General features: G+C 44.4%; 1 protein-coding gene across 1 annotated transcript; it reads right to left on the bottom strand.

The window, feature by feature from the left end:
* Positions 1-782: 782 nt before the first annotated feature.
* LOC126100584 (endocuticle structural glycoprotein SgAbd-4) lies at positions 783-20204 on the bottom strand. Its single transcript, XM_049911208.1, has 3 exons — positions 20047-20204; positions 4119-4237; positions 783-1239 (listed from the first exon to the last, which is right to left on the bottom strand). The coding sequence occupies exons 1-3, from the start codon at positions 20053-20055 to the stop codon at positions 951-953; spliced, it is 417 nt and encodes a 138-aa protein (XP_049767165.1). The 5' UTR covers positions 20056-20204; the 3' UTR covers positions 783-950.
* Positions 20205-22358: the final 2154 nt, after the last annotated feature.

The raw sequence follows: 22358 nt of genomic DNA, 5'->3' as shown, positions 1-22358 counted from the left end.
ATCTGAAAATTATATCCCTCATTTTTATTATATTTAGAGTGCCTTTACCAGTCTTTCAAGCAATGGCTTCTACACTATGTTATTGTTCATTAATTAACATTTCGTGGCTATGAACGATTTTTTTTTCAAGTTTTCTCTGCGTTTGTGCTTCGGCATGGTGCATAGAGCTGATAGGGAATTTATATAAATGCTGACAGTGAAGAAAAAAGCAGGCTTCTGCCCTGCGGAGGCTGTTATGCGAACTGAAACGCACTTCTAACAACGCTGGTAATCACCGTGAGCGAGATACTGTGTGTGTGTGTGTGTGTGTGTGTGTGAGAGAGAGAGAGAGAGAGAGAGAGAGCGAGAGAGAGTGAGGGTGGGACAGGGGGGGTGGGGGAAGAGAGAGAACCTACGTGTGACGCTTCAGGTAGTTCAACACCCCGCCACTAGATGTCACTACCTGTACCGTTCGGCCAGTGCCGTACGCTGAACACAGAATGACAATTTACAGTCTATCAGCATCAAAATTTAATTTCCAGCACAGTGGTAAACAAAGAAATTAATCTCGAAGATTTGTACAACAGCATTTCATGACCGTTATTGCGTGTGCTTTGAAGCGTTTGGCTGTAACCTTAAAGATGAAGTAGGTTACTGGGGATTACCTAACAGCGATAACTTAATAACGAAGAAAGTAGATGGATTTGCTTCTGGGTAGGTTATAAACATTTGTTTTTATAGACCAACTACAGGCTACAGAATGAAGTAAGCTCTCATTATGAGAGATATAACGACGAAGTGAGTAATGTGAAAAGTTTTTATTAGCATTTACAATATCATCGCAAGCAACTGGCAGCAGACATGATTCTCCTTGTTCTGTGTTGAGCGTGTCCGTCGTCGGTTGTGTCGGCCGATAAATGGAGTCGCTGCCGTACCGGCGAGCGGCGTCGTCGGCGCAGTAGGGCTCTGCCTTACCGGCGCCTCCTGCCCGGGCGGGGTTCGGGCGTCGACGGCAGCGTCGCCAGGTAGTCGAGGGCGCGCTGGATCGCTGGGGGGATGGGAGGGGGCGTGGGGAAGTGGGCGCCCTGGGGCACGAAGCCGTTCTCGTCGTCGGCCTGGTACTGAACAGAGTACGCCGTCCCGTCGGGCCCCGTGTACGAGAACGAGCCCTGGGCGACGATGAAGTCACCCTCGTCCGGCTTGGACCCCTTCTTCAGTGTGCCTGTCTCGTCAGCTTTGATGCCATTGCCGGTCTCGTAACTGGAAAGCAAAAACAGTGAAAATACAATTATCTCATAAGCTGTGGTATGTATTGTACACTTCGCTTTAGAAATCCCCATGTGAAGTTAAGTGCTACTTTTAGTACAAAGAAGGTAACAAATAAATAGCACGCAAATTGGCATGAAAGAAGTAAACGAGAAATGTGGGTTGAAATGGCTCTGAGCACTATGGGACTTAACATCTGAGGTCATCAGTCCCCTAGACTCTGAATTATTTCAACCTAACTAACCTAAGGATATCACACACATCCATGCCCTGGACAGGATTCGAACCTGCGACCGTAGCAGCAGCCCGGTTCTGGACTGAAGCGCCTAGAACCTCTCGGCCACAATGGCCGGCTGCGAAATGTGGGAAGGAAGGTTTTTAGCGTTCCACAGTGACAGAACGATAGCGAGAACTGTTATAGTATTGCGCAGCAAATCTGTCATCCAGCCGAGACCAGTTTGCAGGAAACACCTAAGCACTTCTGAAGCTATTTACTAAAACATAAATGGTTTTGGGTGGATGAAAATTTAGCCCTGCTCCTCCGAGTATGATCTTAATTGTCAACCTGTGTACGAACTCGCCCGGAACGAAGATCGAGGTGGCACCCGCACAAGAAAGACACGGGTGTGCAAACATCATAATTCAGGGACATTAATATCGCTAACTAGAAGGTAACTCGAGATGTACTTTTCTGTGCCACTGACTGGTTCAATAATGGACCGTCGTTGTATATATTGGTATCGTGCTAAACTAGCACGACTGAGAGCAGATGAATGTTCTCAGTTTACAAATCAGTACGCCGAACTGATCGTTGACCTGTAGCTACAGACAATGATTTTGGAATTCTGGGTTGGCAGATTTGTGACTATAAGGAAACTTGAATACTAAGATGGAGAAATATTTGGAAGTCTCTGTATAGAATTGGAACCGAAAGTCGTTAAAATATAGGGGATTTGTTTAGGTGTAAATTGAATAACGAACTTATGCTGAAAAAGTTCTTGGAAGTTAGGATCAGCTGGTCAACTGTGAAATAGTGTGCGATGTAGTTAAATACGTAGGGATGATCGGTAGAATAATTTGTGGAGGCAGATTGTGACTGTAATACCCATCAAGGATACTTTTTCTTAATATTCATGAGTGACGGAAGGAAAGTCATAAAATGAGTCGAAGTACTTATGATGATTGAAAAATAGCTGGAAAAGTAAGAAACGGAAAATGATAAGATGTTTCAGTGCTTTAATCATTAGTGCAAGGGTTATTGGTGAAAAGCTTTCGATTCAGAGACATAGCTCAACGTTTGTATTACTGTAGACCACGAACGACATTAAGGGATTAAAGGATAAACTTTTTTTTTATAACATCAAATCCTGTAGTGGACGGGGAGTTCAGAGGTTAAATTCTTCTTACCTATCTGCGCTACTGTAATGAACGGCATCTTGTTCCTTCTTAATATTACCGTGTTCCATGCACCATTTTCCTCATTAAATATAAGACTCTTTCCCACTTATATTTTTTTTTTTCTTTCGTGAAATTTCTACATCGCACCAAGTGGCTTACGGGAAGATTCTATAAATTGATCTCATGTATTTCTTTGTTCTTCCCTTCTTCAAACGACTTAACGCTATCCTTCCGACGCTTTCAGACTCTGCAGATTACAATTACAAACTTTCTAATCCGGTTCTCTATTCTTTTATCTACAGGCTATACGTTTCCCTCCTGATATCAATCACCTATGAAGCATAATTAGGATTTTCCTGCTGTTCTAATTTTACCCTTGCTTCTAAGTCTGCATTTATACCCCGCAAGGTAGTAAACAGTATTTTTCAGTTATTTTAAGGAGTTTGTATCCTACTCCACTTGCATTCTGTGCGAGGAAGAAAGGACTGCCTGTTTGCCTGTGTATACGTCATAATCTCTCTTAGCTTGCCCTCACGATCCCTAAGCGACACATATGATGTGGGCGGCAAATACCCCATAGCCGCTCTACGCCTATTCTGTTAGACAACTAATCGATTAAATACTGTAGATGTACTGAATCAGAATGGAGAGAAAGGGCCTTGATGGTACAGTTTAACCAAAAATGGAATGGACTGATAGGACACATGCTGTAGTGTCAAGGTATACTTAACATTTCCATAGCTGATGGGCCGTTTATGTCCTACCAAAGTAATATGTAGTTTTGAGTATTGGGACAACTATATCTGTGGTGTCACTGCCAGACACCACACTTGCTAGGTGGTAACCTTTAAATCGGCCGCGGTCCGCTAGTATACGTCGGACCCGCGTGTCGCCACTGTCAGTGATTGCAGACCGAGCGCCGCCACACGGCAGGTCTAGAGAGACGTCCTAGCACTCGCCCAGTTGTACAGCCGACTTAGCGAGCAATGGTTCACTGGCAAATTACGCTCTCATTTTCCGAGACGATAGTTAACATAGCCTTCAGCTACGTCTTTTGCTACGACCTAGCAAGGCGCCATTTATCCTTTGCTATGTATCTTGTGAAGCATGTACCATCAGACCGATGTACACCAATTATGGATTAAAGTTAAGTATTCCAGAAGCTATGTACTATTTTTGGCTACTATAATTCCTTGTCATTTTCCAGATCTCACGCCAGCCTGCGTGAGCTTAAACGCGTGCATTTCGGCTTCCTCCAAACTGCGTGAATTGGCTCCTGCCAATTCACAACAATATCAGATATCTGTAGAGTGCTAACGTCTAGCGAGTGCCTTTCGGAATTCGGAGTAAAATTCTACGTACCGTTGGCTGGATATACAGATGATTTCGGAAAATTACTGCAACTAGTGGCTTTTTGTGATTCTTCAGTTTTTATTTACCACGACCGAGTCTGAAGGTACAGTCAGTGTACTTACTTCCACTGGTAACTGCCGTCAGGGTTGCGGACCTCGTTCTGACTGATGATGGGGATCACTTTGTCCGGAGGCGCCTGCGCCACAACGGCTGTCACCAGCGCACACAACCACAGGATACACTGGAAAAGAAGGAGAAGTGAGACACATTAACAATAAATCTTAATCACATGCCTAAGTAACTTCCTATGGTTTACTGTGAAAGGTATGCCTCCGTCCATCCCCGCTCCCTCAAGACACATCACCGTCAAACTGCATTGCATTATTTGAAAAAAAAAAAAAAAAAAAAAGGTGAAGTTGCAATTTATCGGACCACACTGAACCTCTACATCAGTAATGGTCCATTTTCTTTTTTCTTTTGTCCGTGAGAGATGAGGAGCTTTGTGTGTAGCTGTAAGCAATGGCCTTTTGTGAGGTCCCCGACTTCAAATGGCCAGTGCATGCCGGTCCTTTCGCAAAGTTCGCTCGTTATTTGTTTGAGATGGACTTCACTATCAGTAGCAATTTCTGTCGGTTTTGAAACCAACTATCACGACCAAAGCGGGCACATCCGTCTCAGATCCAGTCCGCAGCTCGTGGTCTAGTGACTGCCTCTGAATCACGGGGTCCCGGGTTCGATTCCCAGGTACTTGGGTATTTCCCACGCCCGGGCACTGAGTGTTCGTGGTGTCCTCATCATTTAATCATCATTCATAAAAGTGGCTAGATTGGACTGTGTAAAGATTGGGACTTTGTAAGGGCGCTGACGATCGTGCAATTGAGCGCCCCACAAACCAAACATCATTGTCTCAGATCCCTCTCGGCTAGGGTATTTTGACGACCAGTATTCCATGTTACATGGTCCAAGTTAAGTGACTGCGAGTATTATACTGTTCCTTAAAGGCACATTGGACTGTCTGCGCTGATAAACCACAAATCTAGCACATCATACATGGAATGGGCATGGGTTCGTCCACATACGATTGCTCCCCTCTGCCAGTCTCTGACGTTTACACGTCGCCCGATTTTATAGCGCTGATACATGGCAGATACAAGCAATTCGTTCGATGACGTATGTCAGCGGTGAAGGGTCATATCACTACCGGATGGCAGGTCTGCAGCATCAACATCGCTACAAAGCGACCTTTGTGTTCTTTTAAGGGGGTGATCGTTAATTATTCTTGCCACAGAAAGCCAATATTCACCAGGAAATGTGATGTTCCTTAAGAGAGGTTAGCAATACGTGTTTGGATATAACGTTTTGTTGTATCAACCAAACGAAACACCATTTAACCGTATTTCACAAATTTTATAGTTACTGTACGACCTAGGTTTCGGGTTATAAGACTATTTTCTAGTACATAACTGATCTCAAAGATGAGAACCAAAAAACTTTTTAAATCTAAAGATTCTTAAATTTCACTGAAAATGTTTCCTGTGTCGACAGTTTTCACAAATTACAGATGGATTTACAGAATCATCTACCAAGAGTACCGCCGTTGACATGTTGATGCAATTGGGAGGTCAATATGCACTGGGCTCAGAGAGTATCATAGAACTTGGAGATTAAAGAATCCAGATTCAGCTTTTGCCGAACATTTCATAAATAAAAACCACAAATACGAAACAGATGTAGAAGTCCTGCACATAGAACGAAAGGGTGTAAAGCTCACTCACAAATTTTAGAAATTAAGTAACAGATGTGCGTATCCCCATATTTATTAGAGAATAAACAAACTCAATTCAGTTATTCACCCTCTCTCTGCAATCCGTTATTGGATTATCTTGGATCACTTCTTAGAGTAAATCGAATATATTAATAGAGAACACCAGCTTCATTAGTTTTAATAAAGGCAACCACTTTCGTCAGATTCATTGTATTACAGAGAAATGTCTAGCAGCCAAAGTCCACTAATTTAGATGGCTAGTTTAACAAGAGTGCACTGTGCGGATGCCAATGACTCCCCGCAAAGTCTCGAACTGTTGAAAGTGTTACTCTAGATGTGGCAAGAATGTAATCTCAAATCAACGTCAGCGAAACCTATTCTGTGAGATTCTTTTTACCAAATTCTTGTGACCAGTGATTTAAATGTTACATTATTTCTTATATGATCAATTTTTGGAAGCAGACGAGGAAATAATACAAAATTTTGAGCAGTACAGGTATTTAGAAAGACCAGTAACTACTTATGTGTGTCATTGATTATGAAGCTATCAGGATAACACAACTAGACAGAATTTGTTTAATAGCTTGCTAAACACGTTTCGTTGTAAGATCATATTGACTGTTGGACTTTAAATACAGCACCTTGTATAACATGTTTATCACTTAAAGCAAACATGTAAGGTATCTATTTACTTTTTATTTTGAAATTATTCCAAACAGCTTTATTTGAAGATCATTAATTACGATTTGTTATTGTTTGCAAGCGGGAAGTGAAGCGTGAACTAAAAGTGTGCTCGGGGTGGACTAAAAATGTACCACAGCAGAAAGGCGACCATACAGGGACAAAGCGTTGTTCAAACGTAGACGTCGAAGAAAGGGATGATAGTGAAATTTGCGTGGCGATCTTACAGAAAGTTACAAAATGGTTAAAATGGCTCTGAGCACTATGGGACTTAACTTCTGAGGTCATCAGTCCCCTAGAACTTAGAACTACTTAAACCTAACTAACCTAAGAACATCACACACATCCATGCCCGAGGCAGGATTCGAACCTGCGACCGCAGCGGTCGCGCGGTTCCAGACTGTAGCGCCTAGAGCCGCTCGGCCACCCTGGCCGGCACAGAAATTCACATTATAGCTTACAAGAAAACGATACGTTCAAGCTTAAGAGAGACGCGATGGTGTTTGTTCCAGTACGGCCAAGTTGTTGCGCCAGTGAGGAGTCGTATGATGGGTAGTAAAAGGAAGAAAGGTGTGAGAACTGAAGTTCTCGCATTCGGGAGGACGACTGTTCAATCCCGCCTCCGGCCATCCTGATTTAGGTTTTCCGTGATTTCACTAAATCGCTCCAGGCAAATGCAGGGATGGTTCTTTTCAAAGGGCACGGCCGACTTCCTTCCCCGTCCTTCCCTAATCCGATGAGACCGATGACCTCGCTGTCTGGTCTCCTTCCCCAAAAGAACTCAACCCAACTGAAGTTCGAAAGTATTCACCGTAGGTTATTGTGGATACTGTGAGATGGAGGGCTAAAAAGATTGGCACAGAAGACAAGTAACTAGTGAAAGGCTTCAAACAAGTCGAACGATTAACGAGTGACAAATGGTGTAAACATAATTATGGAAGAAACGAAAGAAAATTACCGAGGCTGAAAAGACAAGAGCACCAGTTGAAGCTTAAATGATATAGTAACACAGTTAGCTCTCCAGTGAGGGCTGGCTAAAAAGGGAAATGAAAGCGTAGAAAAAAAATTTTGAGAAAATTTATCGAGGATTCTGTGGACTGCCATTTGCTGAGGATACTGTGGACGAATGCAGAGCCACAGACAGTAACGGCGAACCGTGTGAAACAAGTCGAAAGACTAGCGAGTCAAAAATGATAAAAAATCGAAGTTACAAAAGACGCAGAGGGAAATTTTCCGCTAATAATCTCCGCTGATGGGAAGTGGTGTTACGTGGTCGGCTCGGCAGGGGAAGCACGTGCGTCCTTGAGCCGACGGCTGGTGTCAAGGCCTGCGTCCTTTTCTTCGCATCCCGCGCGGCCTGCTGCGTCTGTTTTGCAAGCCAGCACCAGCTCCGGTCGCTGGGTGCACCGGCGCCGCGGCGGCCGTCTGACGTGACTTGACGTGACGCGACGCGAGGCGAAGCGAGCTGCACCGGACTGACCTTGGCGGCCCCACTGCGTCGTCCAGAATGGCAAACACCGCGGAGGGCGACGTGTGACAACAAAGATGTGCACAGATTAGCGTCTAGCGCTGACCGCGTCGCCTGTGAAATCTTCCACGAAGCTAGTAGCGTGTCTCTGACAGAAAACCGATCTGTGACACATCGTTGTCCTCTGACGAGAACGGCATCACTGAACAATCAAAAGCTCTCATGTACATTTATTCGCAGATGACTGGTTTCTCGCTGAATAACACAGGGGAGGTTCCGTAATGTAAAATACGCTATCTGAGAAGTGCGTTAACCCTCTTCCTTTATGACGGATTGGGCAATGGTGACGCCACTTTCAAAGAGGTGCCTGATCGTCAGCGGAGGAATGGCAGCTATACATCCTCAAGACCCAAAACCAGACAAAGTAGGGATACTGAACGCTGGCGTCTAGACCGAAGTAGAACTATCCCAAGGGTATTCATTAGGTCCAGGTCGGGACTCTGCAAAGGCCAGTCCATTTTAGGAATATTTTTGTGGACGAACCATTGCCCCACAGCTGATGAAACAGCTGTTCCTCCACTGTACTCAGTAGACAAGGCTGTAAAGAGTTTTCATAGCTTTCTGAGTTTATTGTTTTCTTAAGCGCAATGTGGGGACTATACCATAACGCCACCTGCTCCGTACTTTGTTGTTGCCACTACGCAATATGTCAGGTAATGTTCTCTAGGCATTCACTACACCCGAGCCGCGCGGGATTAGCCGAGCGGTCTGGGCGCTGCAGTCATAGACTGTCCGACTGGTCCCGGCGGAGGTTGGAATCCTCCCCCGGGCATGGGTGTGTGTGTGTTTGTCCTTAGGATAATTTAGGTTAAGTAGTGTGTAAGCTTAGGGACTGATGACCTTAGCAGGTAAGTCCCTTAAGATTTCACACACATTTCAACATTTTTGAACACTACACCCGAACCGGTCCATCCCATTGCCACTCCATATCACTCGTTTACAGTCAGTCAGTATCCAGCGGCGTTCATGGGGCGTAACCTCAAGTGTCGCTTGTTGTCTACAGAATTGTATGGGCTATGAGGACCTAATAGACCGTTGTGCCCTTTCTTTGTAACTGAAACCGCACCATCCTTGGGCTAGCAGGACTGGTGGTAGCAATCTTTGACTCACGAGTGATTCCTCTCGCTGGTTTCGTACGGTTTTTTACAGACAACCTCCCCACTGCTGGACGGTCCCTGTCCATCAATAGATAATGTCCTCCTGTCCTCCCTTACAGGCCATGAAGGCCTAACGGCACCGACCGGCCGCCGTGTCACCCTCAGCCCATAGGTGGCAGTTGATACGGATATGGAGGGTCATGTGGTCAGCACACCGCTCTCCTGGCTGTATGCCGCTACTTCTCAATCAAGCGGCTCTTCAGCTGGCCTCACAAGGGCTGAGTGCAAAAATGGTTCAAATGGCTTTGATCACTATGCGACTTAACTTCTGAGGTCATCAGTCGCCTAGAACTTAGAAGTAGTTAAACTTAACTAACTAAGGACATCACAAACATCCATGCCCGAGGCAGGATTCGAACCTGCGACCGTAGCGGTCGCTCGGTTCCAGACTGTAGCGCCTAGAACCGCACGACCACTCCGGCCGGTGGCTGAGTGCTCCCTGCTTGCTTGACAACAGCGCTCGGCAGACAGGGTGGTCACCCATCCAAGTGCAAGCCCAACCCGACAGCTCTTAACTGCGGTGATCTGACGGGAACTGGCAAGGCCGTTGGCCCCGGCCGGTCTTGGCTTGTCTGTATTTGTTCTTTCACGTTTCCACACCTCAAACAGTCGAGTTATTAGTTTCGGATAGCTATTAAATATTATTTACATCTATATAGAAGCTCCGCAAGCCACCGTACTGTGCATGACAGAGGGTACCTTGTACCACAACTAGTCTTTCCCTTTCTTGTTCCACTAGCAAATAGAGCGAGGGAAAAACGACTATCTATATGCCGCCGTAAGAGTCCTAATCTCTCGTATCTTAACTTTGTGGTCCTTATGCGCATATGCGATGGCGGCAGCGGAATCATTCGGAATTCAGCTGCAAATGCTGTTTCTCTAAATTTTCTCAATACTGTTCTTCGAAGAGATCGTGGCCTCCCTTGCAAGGATTCCCATTTGAGTTTCCGAAGAGGCTCTGTAACACCAGTTATTCGAACTTGCCTAGCAGCCTGCCTCTGAACTGCTTTGATGTCTTCCTTCAATTCGACCTGTTACGGATCCCAAACACTCGAGCAGTATTCAAGAATAGGTCGCACAAGTGCCCTATAAGGGGTCTTCTTTACAGATGAACCACACTGCGCTCTTCCTATCGGAGTCCTTACATGCTCGTTCCATCTCATATCGCCTTGCAACTCTAAGCGCAGATATTTAAACAACGTTGCTGTACGAAGCACTAAAGTACTAACAGTGTATCCAAACACTACAGGTTTGTTTTTCCTACTTATCCTCGTTTGACTTACATTTTCCCACATTTTGGGTTAGCTGTTATTCGTCACACCGACTAGAAATTTTGTCTAAGTCATCTTCTATCTGCCTACAGTCACTACAATTCGACACCTTGCGGTAGACCATAGCATCATCAGCAAACAAACGCAGATTGCTGCCCACCCCATCTGCCAAATCATTTATTATATAGAAAACAGCAACGGTCCTACCACACTTGCCTGGAGCACTCCCGACGATACCCTTGTCTCTGATAAACACTCGCCGTCGAGGACAACACACTGGGATCTATTACTTAAGAAGTCTTCGAACCACTCGCATATCTGTGAAACTATTCCGTATGCTCGTACCTTCGTTAACATACTGCAATGGGGCACCATGACAAAGGCCTTCCGGGTACAGGTGTGATGCTTTCTACAACCATGCTCATTCGTGGACATAAGCTTCTCAGTCTCAAGGAAGTTTCTTATATTCGAACTGATTCCGCTGCAACAGTAGTTAGGAACACTGGTCTGTATACGTTATTAGTGCCAACTTAAATTTCATTACATACCATAGTTTACTGTCGGAATAGAATGAGAAACTTCAGTTTCAAGAATTTAACTCTCTAAAAACCCTCCCTTAACACTCAATGTTCCTTCTGTGTTGCCTTAACCAGACATATGTATAATTATAGCAATTAAAATACACTACCCGAGACAGGCGATGCAGTGGTGTTGCCCAGACTATCAGAAGGTACGTAAGCACACTAAACTTACTTCCTTGTTTTCTAACACACTACAGCGGATAATGCTGTGAGTGATTGCCAGATTCGAGTATGCTATCGAACTTCCTTGAATTTCATTCTTTGCATACACGCAGCAGTTGATCTCTGCGTTATCCCTCTGTAATGTAGAGAAAAGAGAGGAGAGATGAAAGAAAACAGATAGATCGCGAACTTTTTCAACACCTTCGGAATACGCCAGTAGCACGAGACAACTCTCATATTTCGTTAGTATTATCTGAATCTTAGGTAAGTTCCAAAAATTTAAGCAAGAAATGCAAGACGTAGAAAACTGTGCGAGTCAAGTGTTCATAAGATTAAGTTAAAGAAAAATTTAGATGATTATCAACAGACACAGTTGTTATTAGAAAAACATAAATACGTTAAGTCGTAACCATTCCGGTGAAGATTTAAATTGTCACTATTGTCTCTCAACACACATGTGTTAAAACTGTTTCCTAGCGTTCGAAAATATGCTGAAAACAGAGCCAAAAGTAGACGTGTGTATGGGTGGAGTGCCCATCGAAAGATGCTATTCTAATTCTTCATTAGCTTTCTTAAATCATTAACAGCTCGGATAAATAATGCAACGTTCAATTTGATTCACCATTCTCTTATGGGTAAGTTATTTCCCCGTCTACAGGTCCGAAAAATTATTACTCCGCTTGCTGCAATACGCTTTACACTAATTGAAACTTGACCAACTGCTCCCGGAATGAACACATCACAGTATGCTTTCAAATTCGGACTACTGTTTGTGATCTTCTTTTTATCTCAATCAGATATTTCAAATATAGTTTATTTCAGGTTATTCCACAGTAAACGTGTATTACCACAACCAGCTTGATCCTTTTATAGGTGGTTTTTCGATAGCTTCACCCTCATCTCTGCTTGCGCAGCTGCGGCTGTTGTTGTAGCAGACTTAATTAATCAACTGATGGCAATTTTTTTTTAAAATTGTTAAGCCGTGTCATATTCCTCTTCAGACCTCTTCAGTACTCAACATTTGGGTCTGGCTCTGAGCACTATGGCTCTGAGCACTATGGGACTTAACATCTATGGTCATCAGTCCCCTAGAACTTAGAACTACTTAAACCTAACTAACCTAAGGACAGCACACAACACCCAGTCATCACGAGGCAGAGAAAATCCCTGACCCCGCCGGAAATCGAACCCGGGAACCCGGGCGTGGGAAGCGAGAACGCTACCGCACGACCACGAGCTGCGGACAACATCTGGGTCTCATCAAAAGCACATAGCGTAACGACTTATAAAATTTTACCATCTACGATAACGGCAGGCTTATACAGTGTGTTTCAAATTTCTTGCATTAAACTTCTAGGGGGTGATAAATCACATGCCGTGGAACAAATTTTGTTGGAGACGAAATGTTGGCTGATACATCCCGGTGATACAGGGGTACTACTGTATTGGTTATGCTTCTGAGAGCCGGGAGGTCACAGGCATTCGGCAGCGTGCGAATATAATGTGTGTTGCCTGTAACCCAGTCACGTGGGCGGTGTGAAAGGGGCAGGCCGGGTTCCTGATTATCTTCCAAAATTTATTTCTCCGCTTGGAAACTCATTGTTAAGGTTTTCGTGCAGGAAATAATTTTCCAATTTTCTTTACTTGGATAGTTAGTACGCAGAAGTAACACCCATAGTTAGTAGACTCTGCTATTACGGTGAAATCTCGTTGTCCCAGGGCCAGCGAATTTAATAAAAAAAAATGCCTAGCGTTCCTGGGAAGCGTCACCGATCATATTGCTTCTTAGGAAAGTCGTTTCCCATGACGTTGTCTATCACACCCAAAATTTTGATGCAATGACTTTGTAACTATATGTGTATTCATGAGGCAAGTGGGGCTTAAACTCAGCTGAGCCAGCGAGCGAGGTCGTGCTGTGGGGATTCTCCATTCATAATCACAAGGGTAGTCATGTAAAATAACTTAAAAAACTCTTCTATTTACAAATATAGTTCTGACACAGGTGTGTAGGACGTGACGTGTAAGGTTCATTATTTCGGATAGCATCTGAGGTGTTTTTGATCGAATCATGGAAAATACTGATGTGCTGATCTCACCTGACGAGTTACCACATGGACTGAGTGGAGGTGAGGTGAAGTGAGGATCAGATTTAGGTACAGAACAGCAAAAGTGATGTATCAAATCTACAGCGGTTCTTCACAAAGCGCCTCGAGAATCTCATGGGCTTACTCTCTCCTTGTATGAAGTTTTCATCTGTTGGTGCTACGCAGGTCACTTATTACAGAGATTTGTAAAAGTGTGACTACGCAGATTCGATTCGATAGGGGAAGCCAGCATATAGTCTGTCGAACAATTTCAAGTAACGACAGTATCCGTTGAATATTGTGGAGGAACGCGTTTTGCCCAAAGTACATCAACGGCCGAATGGAGAACAACTCAGAAATTTATTATTTCTCCAGGGAATGCTGCTGCTCTACGAGAGGACGTCGCGTAGGCTTATCGGTCAGTATGTCGATACAGTACTTATCATTAAGGCTTGGAGGCAACACGAGATTCTAACAATGGTTCTTCTGTCAGTACAATTGATCATTTCCAGCCATTTACGAAGTGCCCTGTGCCTAATATTGTGGTCTTGGGAACTGTGAAGCCTGTGCGCACTATATACAGTAGCTTTTTGCGTTACACTGCTCGTCATTCAAACTACAGTACCATGAGGGGAACATCCGACAAACGTCAGATGAAGTGCACTACATGCTTAGCTTAGCAAATGATTATCCTTTGCCGGCCGCTGTGGCCGAGCGGTTCTAGGCGCTTCAGTCTACGGTCGCAGGTTTGAATCCTGCCTCGGGAATGGATGTGTGAGATGTCCTTAGGTTAGTTAGGTTTAAGTAGTTCTAAGTTCTAGGGAACTGATGACCTCAGATCTTGAGTCCCATAGTGCTCAGACCCATTTGAACCATTTTTGAGGACCAGATGGCCACACGCGAGTAGCGTCCGATAGGTCATGCCGAATCCTATCGCAAGGTGACGTACCTGGTGTCAGGAAATTGGTGTTAGTTTGAAATTTGTATCCACGTGAATCGTATAGCAGCTAATTTGGACAGCAGTTGCTACATTTCTGACAAGACCAGTGACTGTGCCTTATCACTGGGGTTTCCGTGACGACATCTTTCAATAAGTTAACGGCAGACCGCGTACTGCCCGTGCTGCCCTGTCTTACCTCGACAAATAGGCTGTTTGTCTACCTAGGTAGTACGTTCTGCAAGTCTCTGAGATTGAAAATATCTTGTCATAGGTTGTTGGCTCACTGGCACGCCACAGTTTACCAGCCATCGTTACTGATGAATTCTGCGGAAAGATGAAGCTTCATCGAATGACGTAACCGCATCTAACATCCAAACTAAATTCGACTAGATACCCAGCGAGATTAGGGCCATTGGTACTCCCAGAGGTGGCGGCTCTGGGTATTAAATTTTTCACTCGCACACCCAAACCTCACAAATTTAACCAAACTTTCTTCCTTCTGTGGTGTATATTTATTGTAAGTAATACATTGCTAAACGACAGTTCCATTTTCCACCTTAACCCCATTATGGCCCAGTCTCTCATACGCTTGAGGACGTTAAACGCCACAAGTGTATAATTCCATTTTCATTGCATTACGACCGGTTTCGTTCATAGGACACCTTCAGGTTACTGAGCTGTGAAAATGTAATGATATTTGTATCATGACATTAGCACATCTCGGCAACATGAAGATGTTCTACGAACGAAATTGTTAGTAACACAATTACTGTGAAATAATACAGGTGAGGTGAATTTCATTAATCATTACAATTAATTCATACTATAAGCTGGTTTCGGCGGTGTGAAATTTTCGAATACTTGGTCTTAGCCTTTTAATTAGAGAATGCAGAACCACAGCTGTTACCGGAAAATTAGGATATGAGTAAGCACTTGAAAACTGCGCGTCGACGAAATCAGCCGGTCGTGAGAAATAAGTGAATGGATCGTAATGCAGCTAAGCTGGGATTTTCTTTTAATAAATCTGTGGCTGTGATAGTTGGTATTAAATAGCTTAATAATGCTACGTTATTTGCTATGTTTCTAGGTACTTTAATGACCAACATTGCATTACGGAAGTGCATAGAATGAAAGCAAATTACTCATTACTGTACTCTCCTCAATATACTTTGCAGGAACACAGCGTTGTCTTCACTTTACTTCCAATTACCACCCTATCTGCTTCCTGTACAACAGCGGTGAAGCCAGCACCGGCCGTTTCGACAGTAATATGGTAACTAGATCACTTTATAATAGACTGAGTTCGCATAGATTCGCTTAAGGCAGGGATCTAGGTACAGCAACAAAGCCACCGCCTCCAACTTGTAGCGCAGCTGTGGTAACCCTTAAAAGGACCGACACCGCAGGGGAGGTAGTGACACACACGTGAGGTCGACTGAAGTGACCTCACATTTGTCACTGGCTGGTGGAGAGAGGGTACACCTGCGGACGGCAGAGAAAGTGCGAGACTTAACTCGTGCGAAGGCATCAACAGTTAACGGCGGTGCTGTCCGTGTAATTGTGACATTGCGCTTCATAGCATCCGCTGTTTTCTTTTCTACGCGTTTCGCCACCGTTGACAAAAAGGTTCGAAAGGTTTGTAGACACGCTTGTACGGCGCACAGCAAAGTTCCGACCGGTTTCTTTTTAGCAGTGAAGAGTCCTGTGTTGCCCTATGCCTACTCAAAATGGCCTAAAGTATGGAAGACTTCAGATTTATGATAAAGTGGTTGGTATCTTTTAGCTTTAATCTCTTTTCCTTTTTGACCAACCTGCCGGTTCCAATGGTCGCTCGGCGTGATTGGTAGAGTATCCAGCCGTGCTAACTTGCAGCAGCGATATATGTGCCGCTGTTGTAAGACATTGGACATCCGAGAGGACAGGGATCAAATGTGTATTCGGCCACCCACTTTTTGGTTTACCATGGTTTTCGTAGTGCTTAATTCAAATGATGTGATGGGTTTATTGAAAATGACACTGTCAGTTTCCTTCCCAATCTTTCCCCAATCCAAGTCCGTCTCTCCAGAGAACATCGGCAACAGGATATAATGATACTTTTCCCTCGTTTTTAACTTCCAGCATCTGACGAAAATGACAAGGTCAGACTTCTAAATGCTGTGCATTATCAGTCCGATTGACTCCACGCAGGAAAACTAATCTATTCCTCGAATGGTTCAATGACTTCTCGCAAGCTCATCAATGTATCTACTACACACGAGTGTGCCAAATACTGGTTTCATTTTAAGTATGTGTGTCATGACCATCGCAGAGCTTGTAACTTTCCTCGATTATTCGTTCATAAATGTGTTTCTTTCCAGTGCTTTCTCCCCATAGGAAATGCTGAGGTACCCAATCGACGCTTATTGACTAATGTATACTCGTATGGAGTGTTATTGTGGTGGTCTTTAAGCCGAAGACTTGTTTTGATGCAAGCCTCATCATCTTCGAATAACTACTGCATCCTACATTCCTATGAGCCTGCTTGGTGCTTGTATCTCTTGGGCTCCCTCTACAATTTTATCCCCTCCCGACCACAGTTCCTTTCAGTACTAAGTAGGTGATCCCTGATGTCTCAGAATGTGTCCTATCAACGAACCAATCTTTTAGTCAAGATATGCCAAAAATTTCTATTCTCACAAATTCTAATCAGCACCTCCACATTGGTTACGCGATCTTCCACCTCTTCAGAAACCACATGTGTGCCTGGCCTCTCAACCATATGTGGCATCAAATGAAAATTGAAACTGGAATTATTGTCTCTTGATAGGGAGGACGCGGAATGTTGTCTTAGATACAGAGTTATCGGCAGACGTAGAAGCAATTTTCAACTGTCTCGAGGTAAGTATGGAGCGTCCTTCCTGTTCATGCGGCACATTGATGAGCAGACATTCAATATTGATAGTAACCTCAGACTCTCTACAAGTGATTCAATTATCTTTAATCAAGTTCTGCGTGAAAAGGGCTACAAAACTACTGTCATACCTTCATAAGATTTCAATGTAGCGGAAAGGCTGGCAGATTGCTTTAAATGTTTAGAAACGTAAAACTGTGCACTTTTCAAAACGAAAATAGTATTCTGAGCCTGAAATGTCAAAGGGTCACGAATGGATTAAACATATACAAATACTTTGGAGTAAATGTTTGCGGAAACATGGAACTGTATGATGACAGAGGCTCCGTCATACGAAAAACAGGCGGCAGACGTCGGTTCATTGGTATGGCATTGGAACAATACATTGACTTAACAGCGAAGAATCGCGCGGAGTGAACGCACGGTTATAGGAGCCATGCCACGAATCACGCGGCTGCTCCCGCCGGAGGTTCGAGTCCTCCTTCGGGCTAGGGTATGTGTGGCGACTTTAGCGTAAGTTGGCTTAAGTAGCGTGTAAGTCTAGCGAGCGATGTCCTCAGCAGTTTGGTCCGTTAGCAATTCACACACATAACAGGAGAGAATGTTTATAAACAACGCGAACGACTCATCCTAGATTATTTTTCAGATGTTGAATGTAACAGAAAAGGGACAGGACGAATGGCGAAAGGTTTATTTCCCCTTCGTCCCGCGGAGAGCAACAGCAAAGCATAAAATTCGCAGATGCTTCGAGACATACGAAAACAACCCCGCGAAAACCTTCTTGTAAAGCTTTGAGAACCAGTATTTAGTGACAAATAGGTAAAGTGGCAAACCATCCTACCATCCTACGTTCGCTCCAGTAGGACCACGAAGGCAAGATTAAGTTAATTACCACAAACGAAAGGCCTCTGAAGTAGTCATTTTTCTTGCGATCCGCACGTGAATGGGAGCGGAAATAACTGTAATACTTAGTTCAATGTGAAGAGCCCTATGCTGTGCACCTCCTAGTGGTGTCCAGGGTATGGATGTACAAGAAGTGTTATTCCTCAGTTTACATCGACCTTATTAGGCTCGAGAAAGAGAATCACTGTTCGTCTTATCCAACACACCACCTTAAAGCAATTTAAAAATAGCGGGAAAGCTGTGTGATTTGAAACTCCCGACTGCCGATTTTGCATCGGCATCAATGAACTGAGCAATACCAAAAAACGCCTTTCATCAGTTTAACGTAGATCTCTCCTGATAGCTTCTGACGCACACTTCCGAGATGCTGTAATTGGCAGAGAAAGCTCCGAGTGACTCATACGTGATCGCCTCCGCGGCGAGTAGTCGTCCACTTGTTAAGAGCTATAAGCCTCTCTTAACTATGTGACGAAGAAAAGTGAAGATACAAACGTGAAGTCAGGGGCAAAAGCGTCGCTGTAGGTAGAGTATGGCCCTTCCATTTGCCGCGGTACTAGAACCCGACTGAAAGCGGCTTCCTCGTCCAGGCTGGTTCCTAGCGCCATTCTGACAGCGTGTTGAGTGGACGAGTTAGGGACAAGGAGGAATCTCCGCCCCCCACCGGGGATTGGACCCGGGTCCTCCTTGGTCAGAGTCTCTACTCGCTTGGTCTCCACGGTCAGTAGCAAAAAGCAACTTATAAACCAAAAATAAATAGAAGCAATTGTGGACTACAGCATATGCAGAATATTGATTAGCGATTAACACACATTTTCTCTTCGAGTGCTACTAGTACTATTAGTAAGTCAGAAATTCTTCTAAAATGTTTTTAATAGTCTATAGAATGTCATCTTTAAGTAAACCAATCTTCTAATGAAGAGAGTGAGTATCCACAATGCCTTCAAGACATTGTCACTTTCTACTTAATAACTACTTGTCTCCCATCTATCAGGGCAATGTGTCCCTGCATTCCCGTTCTATGTCTGCAGGATTCTCTTATACCGAGACATATAATGTAATGTTGAATTACAACAACGCTGTAAGCTCGAACTTTTAATATGTATGAGGCAGACATATCAATCTAAGCAAAAAGAAGTACACTAGTATCAAAAATAGGCCTTGAGAAATAAATTTCGGAGAATGAATCTCTCGATCACAGCACTGAACGGAAATGAATGACGAACTGTGTAGAAAAACGAAAAATTAATGTATTAAGTTAAGAAATGTGGAGATTCTCCAAAGAATCTGAATGGAATATGTGGAAATCAGTGATGGAAAAAAGGGGCATGTGTTATGATATTGGAGAATAATTTTCATGGTACTGAAAGGAGAAGCAGACAGACAAAACTGTGGGGGAACAGAGAGATTGGAGTACATCCAACATATCGTCAAGTACTTTGGGTGCAAACGCCATACTGTGACGAAGTGGTTGGCACAGGACAGAAAATCGTGCGAGGCGGATCAAGTCAGCCAAAAGACTCACGAAAAGAAAGCATTGCTGCAAAGATATTGGGAGCAGTCGCGATAGAAATCTCGGTTTTCGGAGTTTACTCTGACGCATAGCTCGCGGAGTTACCGGCAAAGAATAGCTGTTAATTGGACATAAAAGTCGTTTGAGGTAGGTAAAGAGAAGGTACCGGACGATCAGTGAAACATGTTTTGTTCGCAGTGCTCTTTCAACTCAGGTATCCAAGCACACCTGTGTATTGCCTCTGCCTCCTCGCAAGCAGAAATTCCTCGTATAGGGCCTTCCTAATTCCATGACTCCTGGCACTGTAGTCGCCGCAGGTCCTATGTTTCAGTGCTACAAATAGTATAACTGTGTATGTAGAACCAAGAATGCTCATAGAGGGGCGATGCTTAAATTACGACGACTGAAGTTTACTGTAACATTCCGCTGCCTTGGAAATCTAACAATAGTCCTGGATAGTAATACTGAGGGAAAGTACCAAAATCAAAAACATAAAACTTAGTACATGAGAAAAACCAGTAGCGCCAGTACATGAGAAATACCATTAGCGCCAGACAGAAAGCGCTCGGCGGACTTACCGACTTCATGGCACCCGTAATCCTACACTTGTGCTCAGCGGGGAGGAACTGGGGGAGTGCATGCAGTGTCGGCGCACTGTGGCCACTATATATACGGAACCACGCACCAGGGACCGCGGACGGTGCGAGAGGGGGCTGCAGAGGGGTCGTGGTTGCGTCACTGTGATGGCCCCGATCCACCGGCCGACAAAAGAGAGACGCCGCTACCGGGCACTTAGCGGGAGGGACGCACGCAGGGAAACGCGTCGCCCAGGCGACGACGCCACCCCCACTCGCCGTGCCGGCTCCCTACCACCGGCTGTCCCGCGGCGCCTAGGAGCGCGGTCGCACACATCAGTCCTAGGCAACAAGTAGTAAATCTGTTTTCGCTAGCAAGAAGGCGACAACACCGGAGGGGAATAGAAAAAAGCCGCTGACGGACAAGAGTAAACAGACGCAAAAGTGGGCAGTCGTAAGCTTCTCGTGGGGACGGTAGAAGGATAGGACATAGTGCAGTATCATTGCCGAGGATGAGTAGTGGTAGAGCTGCACAAATAGACGTCACAGATATGTAGGAGAGAGAATAGCGCAGCGAAGGCGACGGTTTCATAGGTAATCGAGGATGCATGATAATGAGTTAGTGTGTGCTGTACTGTTGTGAGAGGCAGCGCTAGAGGCTAGAGGCTAGCTGAGGGGCCCTTGCCTAGCCTCGGGTCGGCAATTACTACGTGCCTCTCGGGGCACGAGCTCTGTTGCAGTCGCAGGCGGCGCTCGGAAGACGCAGTCAGCGCTTCCAGAGACTCCGTGGGCGACGGGCGACGAGTCGTGACTCGGATACCAGATCGCAAAGCTTTTGGCACCGGTGTTTTGCCGTCGAGACCCGCAGCTTCTTGCCGTTGTAAAAATCGTCCGACTACGCCACACGCATCGCACTTTGTCGGATATGACGGCTTTTCCATAACTGTTTTGCGGTGGTAGTCGTTTGTGGTAAAATCTTTGGTGGTCACCGAAGTATCAGATGACATATGCGGGTAACAGTGTATTGAAGCAGACGTCAGTAGTGGAGCGTCGTTTGTCTCACAACTTGGCTGAAGCAGTTAATATTGACATACTTTTTAGAACTTGCGTGTCAGATTCGATAGTCATTTCTCCTCACGCTGCAAGATTGGACGTCATCTTGGTACGTTACACCTGAGGGACGAAAACGGTCTGCGAAATCAGTTATGCGTTGTTCATGAAAGTATCAGCTAATTTCTGTCCTTGCACTTCAGCAGATTAGATTCAGTGTAATTACTGATCCTGTGTGAAAGACTCATGGCATAAAATATCCCTGTTGGGAGCGAGCATCATCAGTATGACGACGGTCTCAGATATCTATTGTAATCTATCCGGCTAAACCGATGAAGCCCACCGTGATTAGTTCTCGAAGGGTGAGAAACTTTATGCTAACATACACACAGCCATCCAGAAGAGACTCGTTGAAAAAACATCTGCATGTACAGTATTCGTTTTTCCACGGTTTTTCAGAACTCTGCTACAAATACTGTTATAACTGTCATGTAATGTTACTGACGTATTAGGTCTGGTTCCACCTTTTGGGCACTCGAAAGATCCATGCATCGTGTAGGCTCTTTTAAAACTAACTTTTTTGTAGAATTCAATTCTTTTCAGTCTGATTCATACAGTCTGGAAATGAGGACAGTATTTTTCAATTGGAAGCAACTTTTAGTAAAGATGTAGCTTTCGACGAACAACGAAGCGCAAAGGCCATGAAGTTGTGGTGTAGTGCAGTGACTGCTTCGGAAGATAATACTGTTCCATCCAAAAATATGTGGTCATTGTGTGTATACGTGCACTGTTTTGTGAGTTATTGTGTGTGCTACTTTGGTGCCTGCATATGTGTTTGTGTACGTCGATCACTTTTGTGAAGTCTGCTGGAGTGAACCAAGGGTGTTTCTTTTCAGCCTGTCAGTTGTGATAATAGCAGCGATTTCTTCGCTGGTGCAGTGCGACGAAAAAAATAATCGTAATCAGCTGAAGTGCTCGTCATTCAAATATCGCTCTTCGATTTATAAAAGAGCCTCATTTGGATTCAGTCTCAAGCATGCTATAATTCTGTGGTTCATGCCGTCAATATGGGAATTGTTCCATTCTGGCACAATGAGAGAATGATGGGCGTTTATCTCAAGATATCGCCGTGAGATTAAGTATATCCTATTCCTCTCTTCAGTTTTTATACATTTTCAGTTTGAATGAAATTTGGGCTTTGACTACGTAATTTCATCACCATTATGCTTTATTTAAGACCTGCTACTAAAGATATCGTAACCATC

Source organism: Schistocerca cancellata, chromosome 9, assembly GCF_023864275.1.
Source record: "Schistocerca cancellata isolate TAMUIC-IGC-003103 chromosome 9, iqSchCanc2.1, whole genome shotgun sequence".
NCBI classification, from domain to species: domain Eukaryota; kingdom Metazoa; phylum Arthropoda; class Insecta; order Orthoptera; family Acrididae; genus Schistocerca; species Schistocerca cancellata.
Note: the sequence above shows the minus strand (reverse complement) of the source record. Positions and strands in the feature narration are given on the sequence as shown.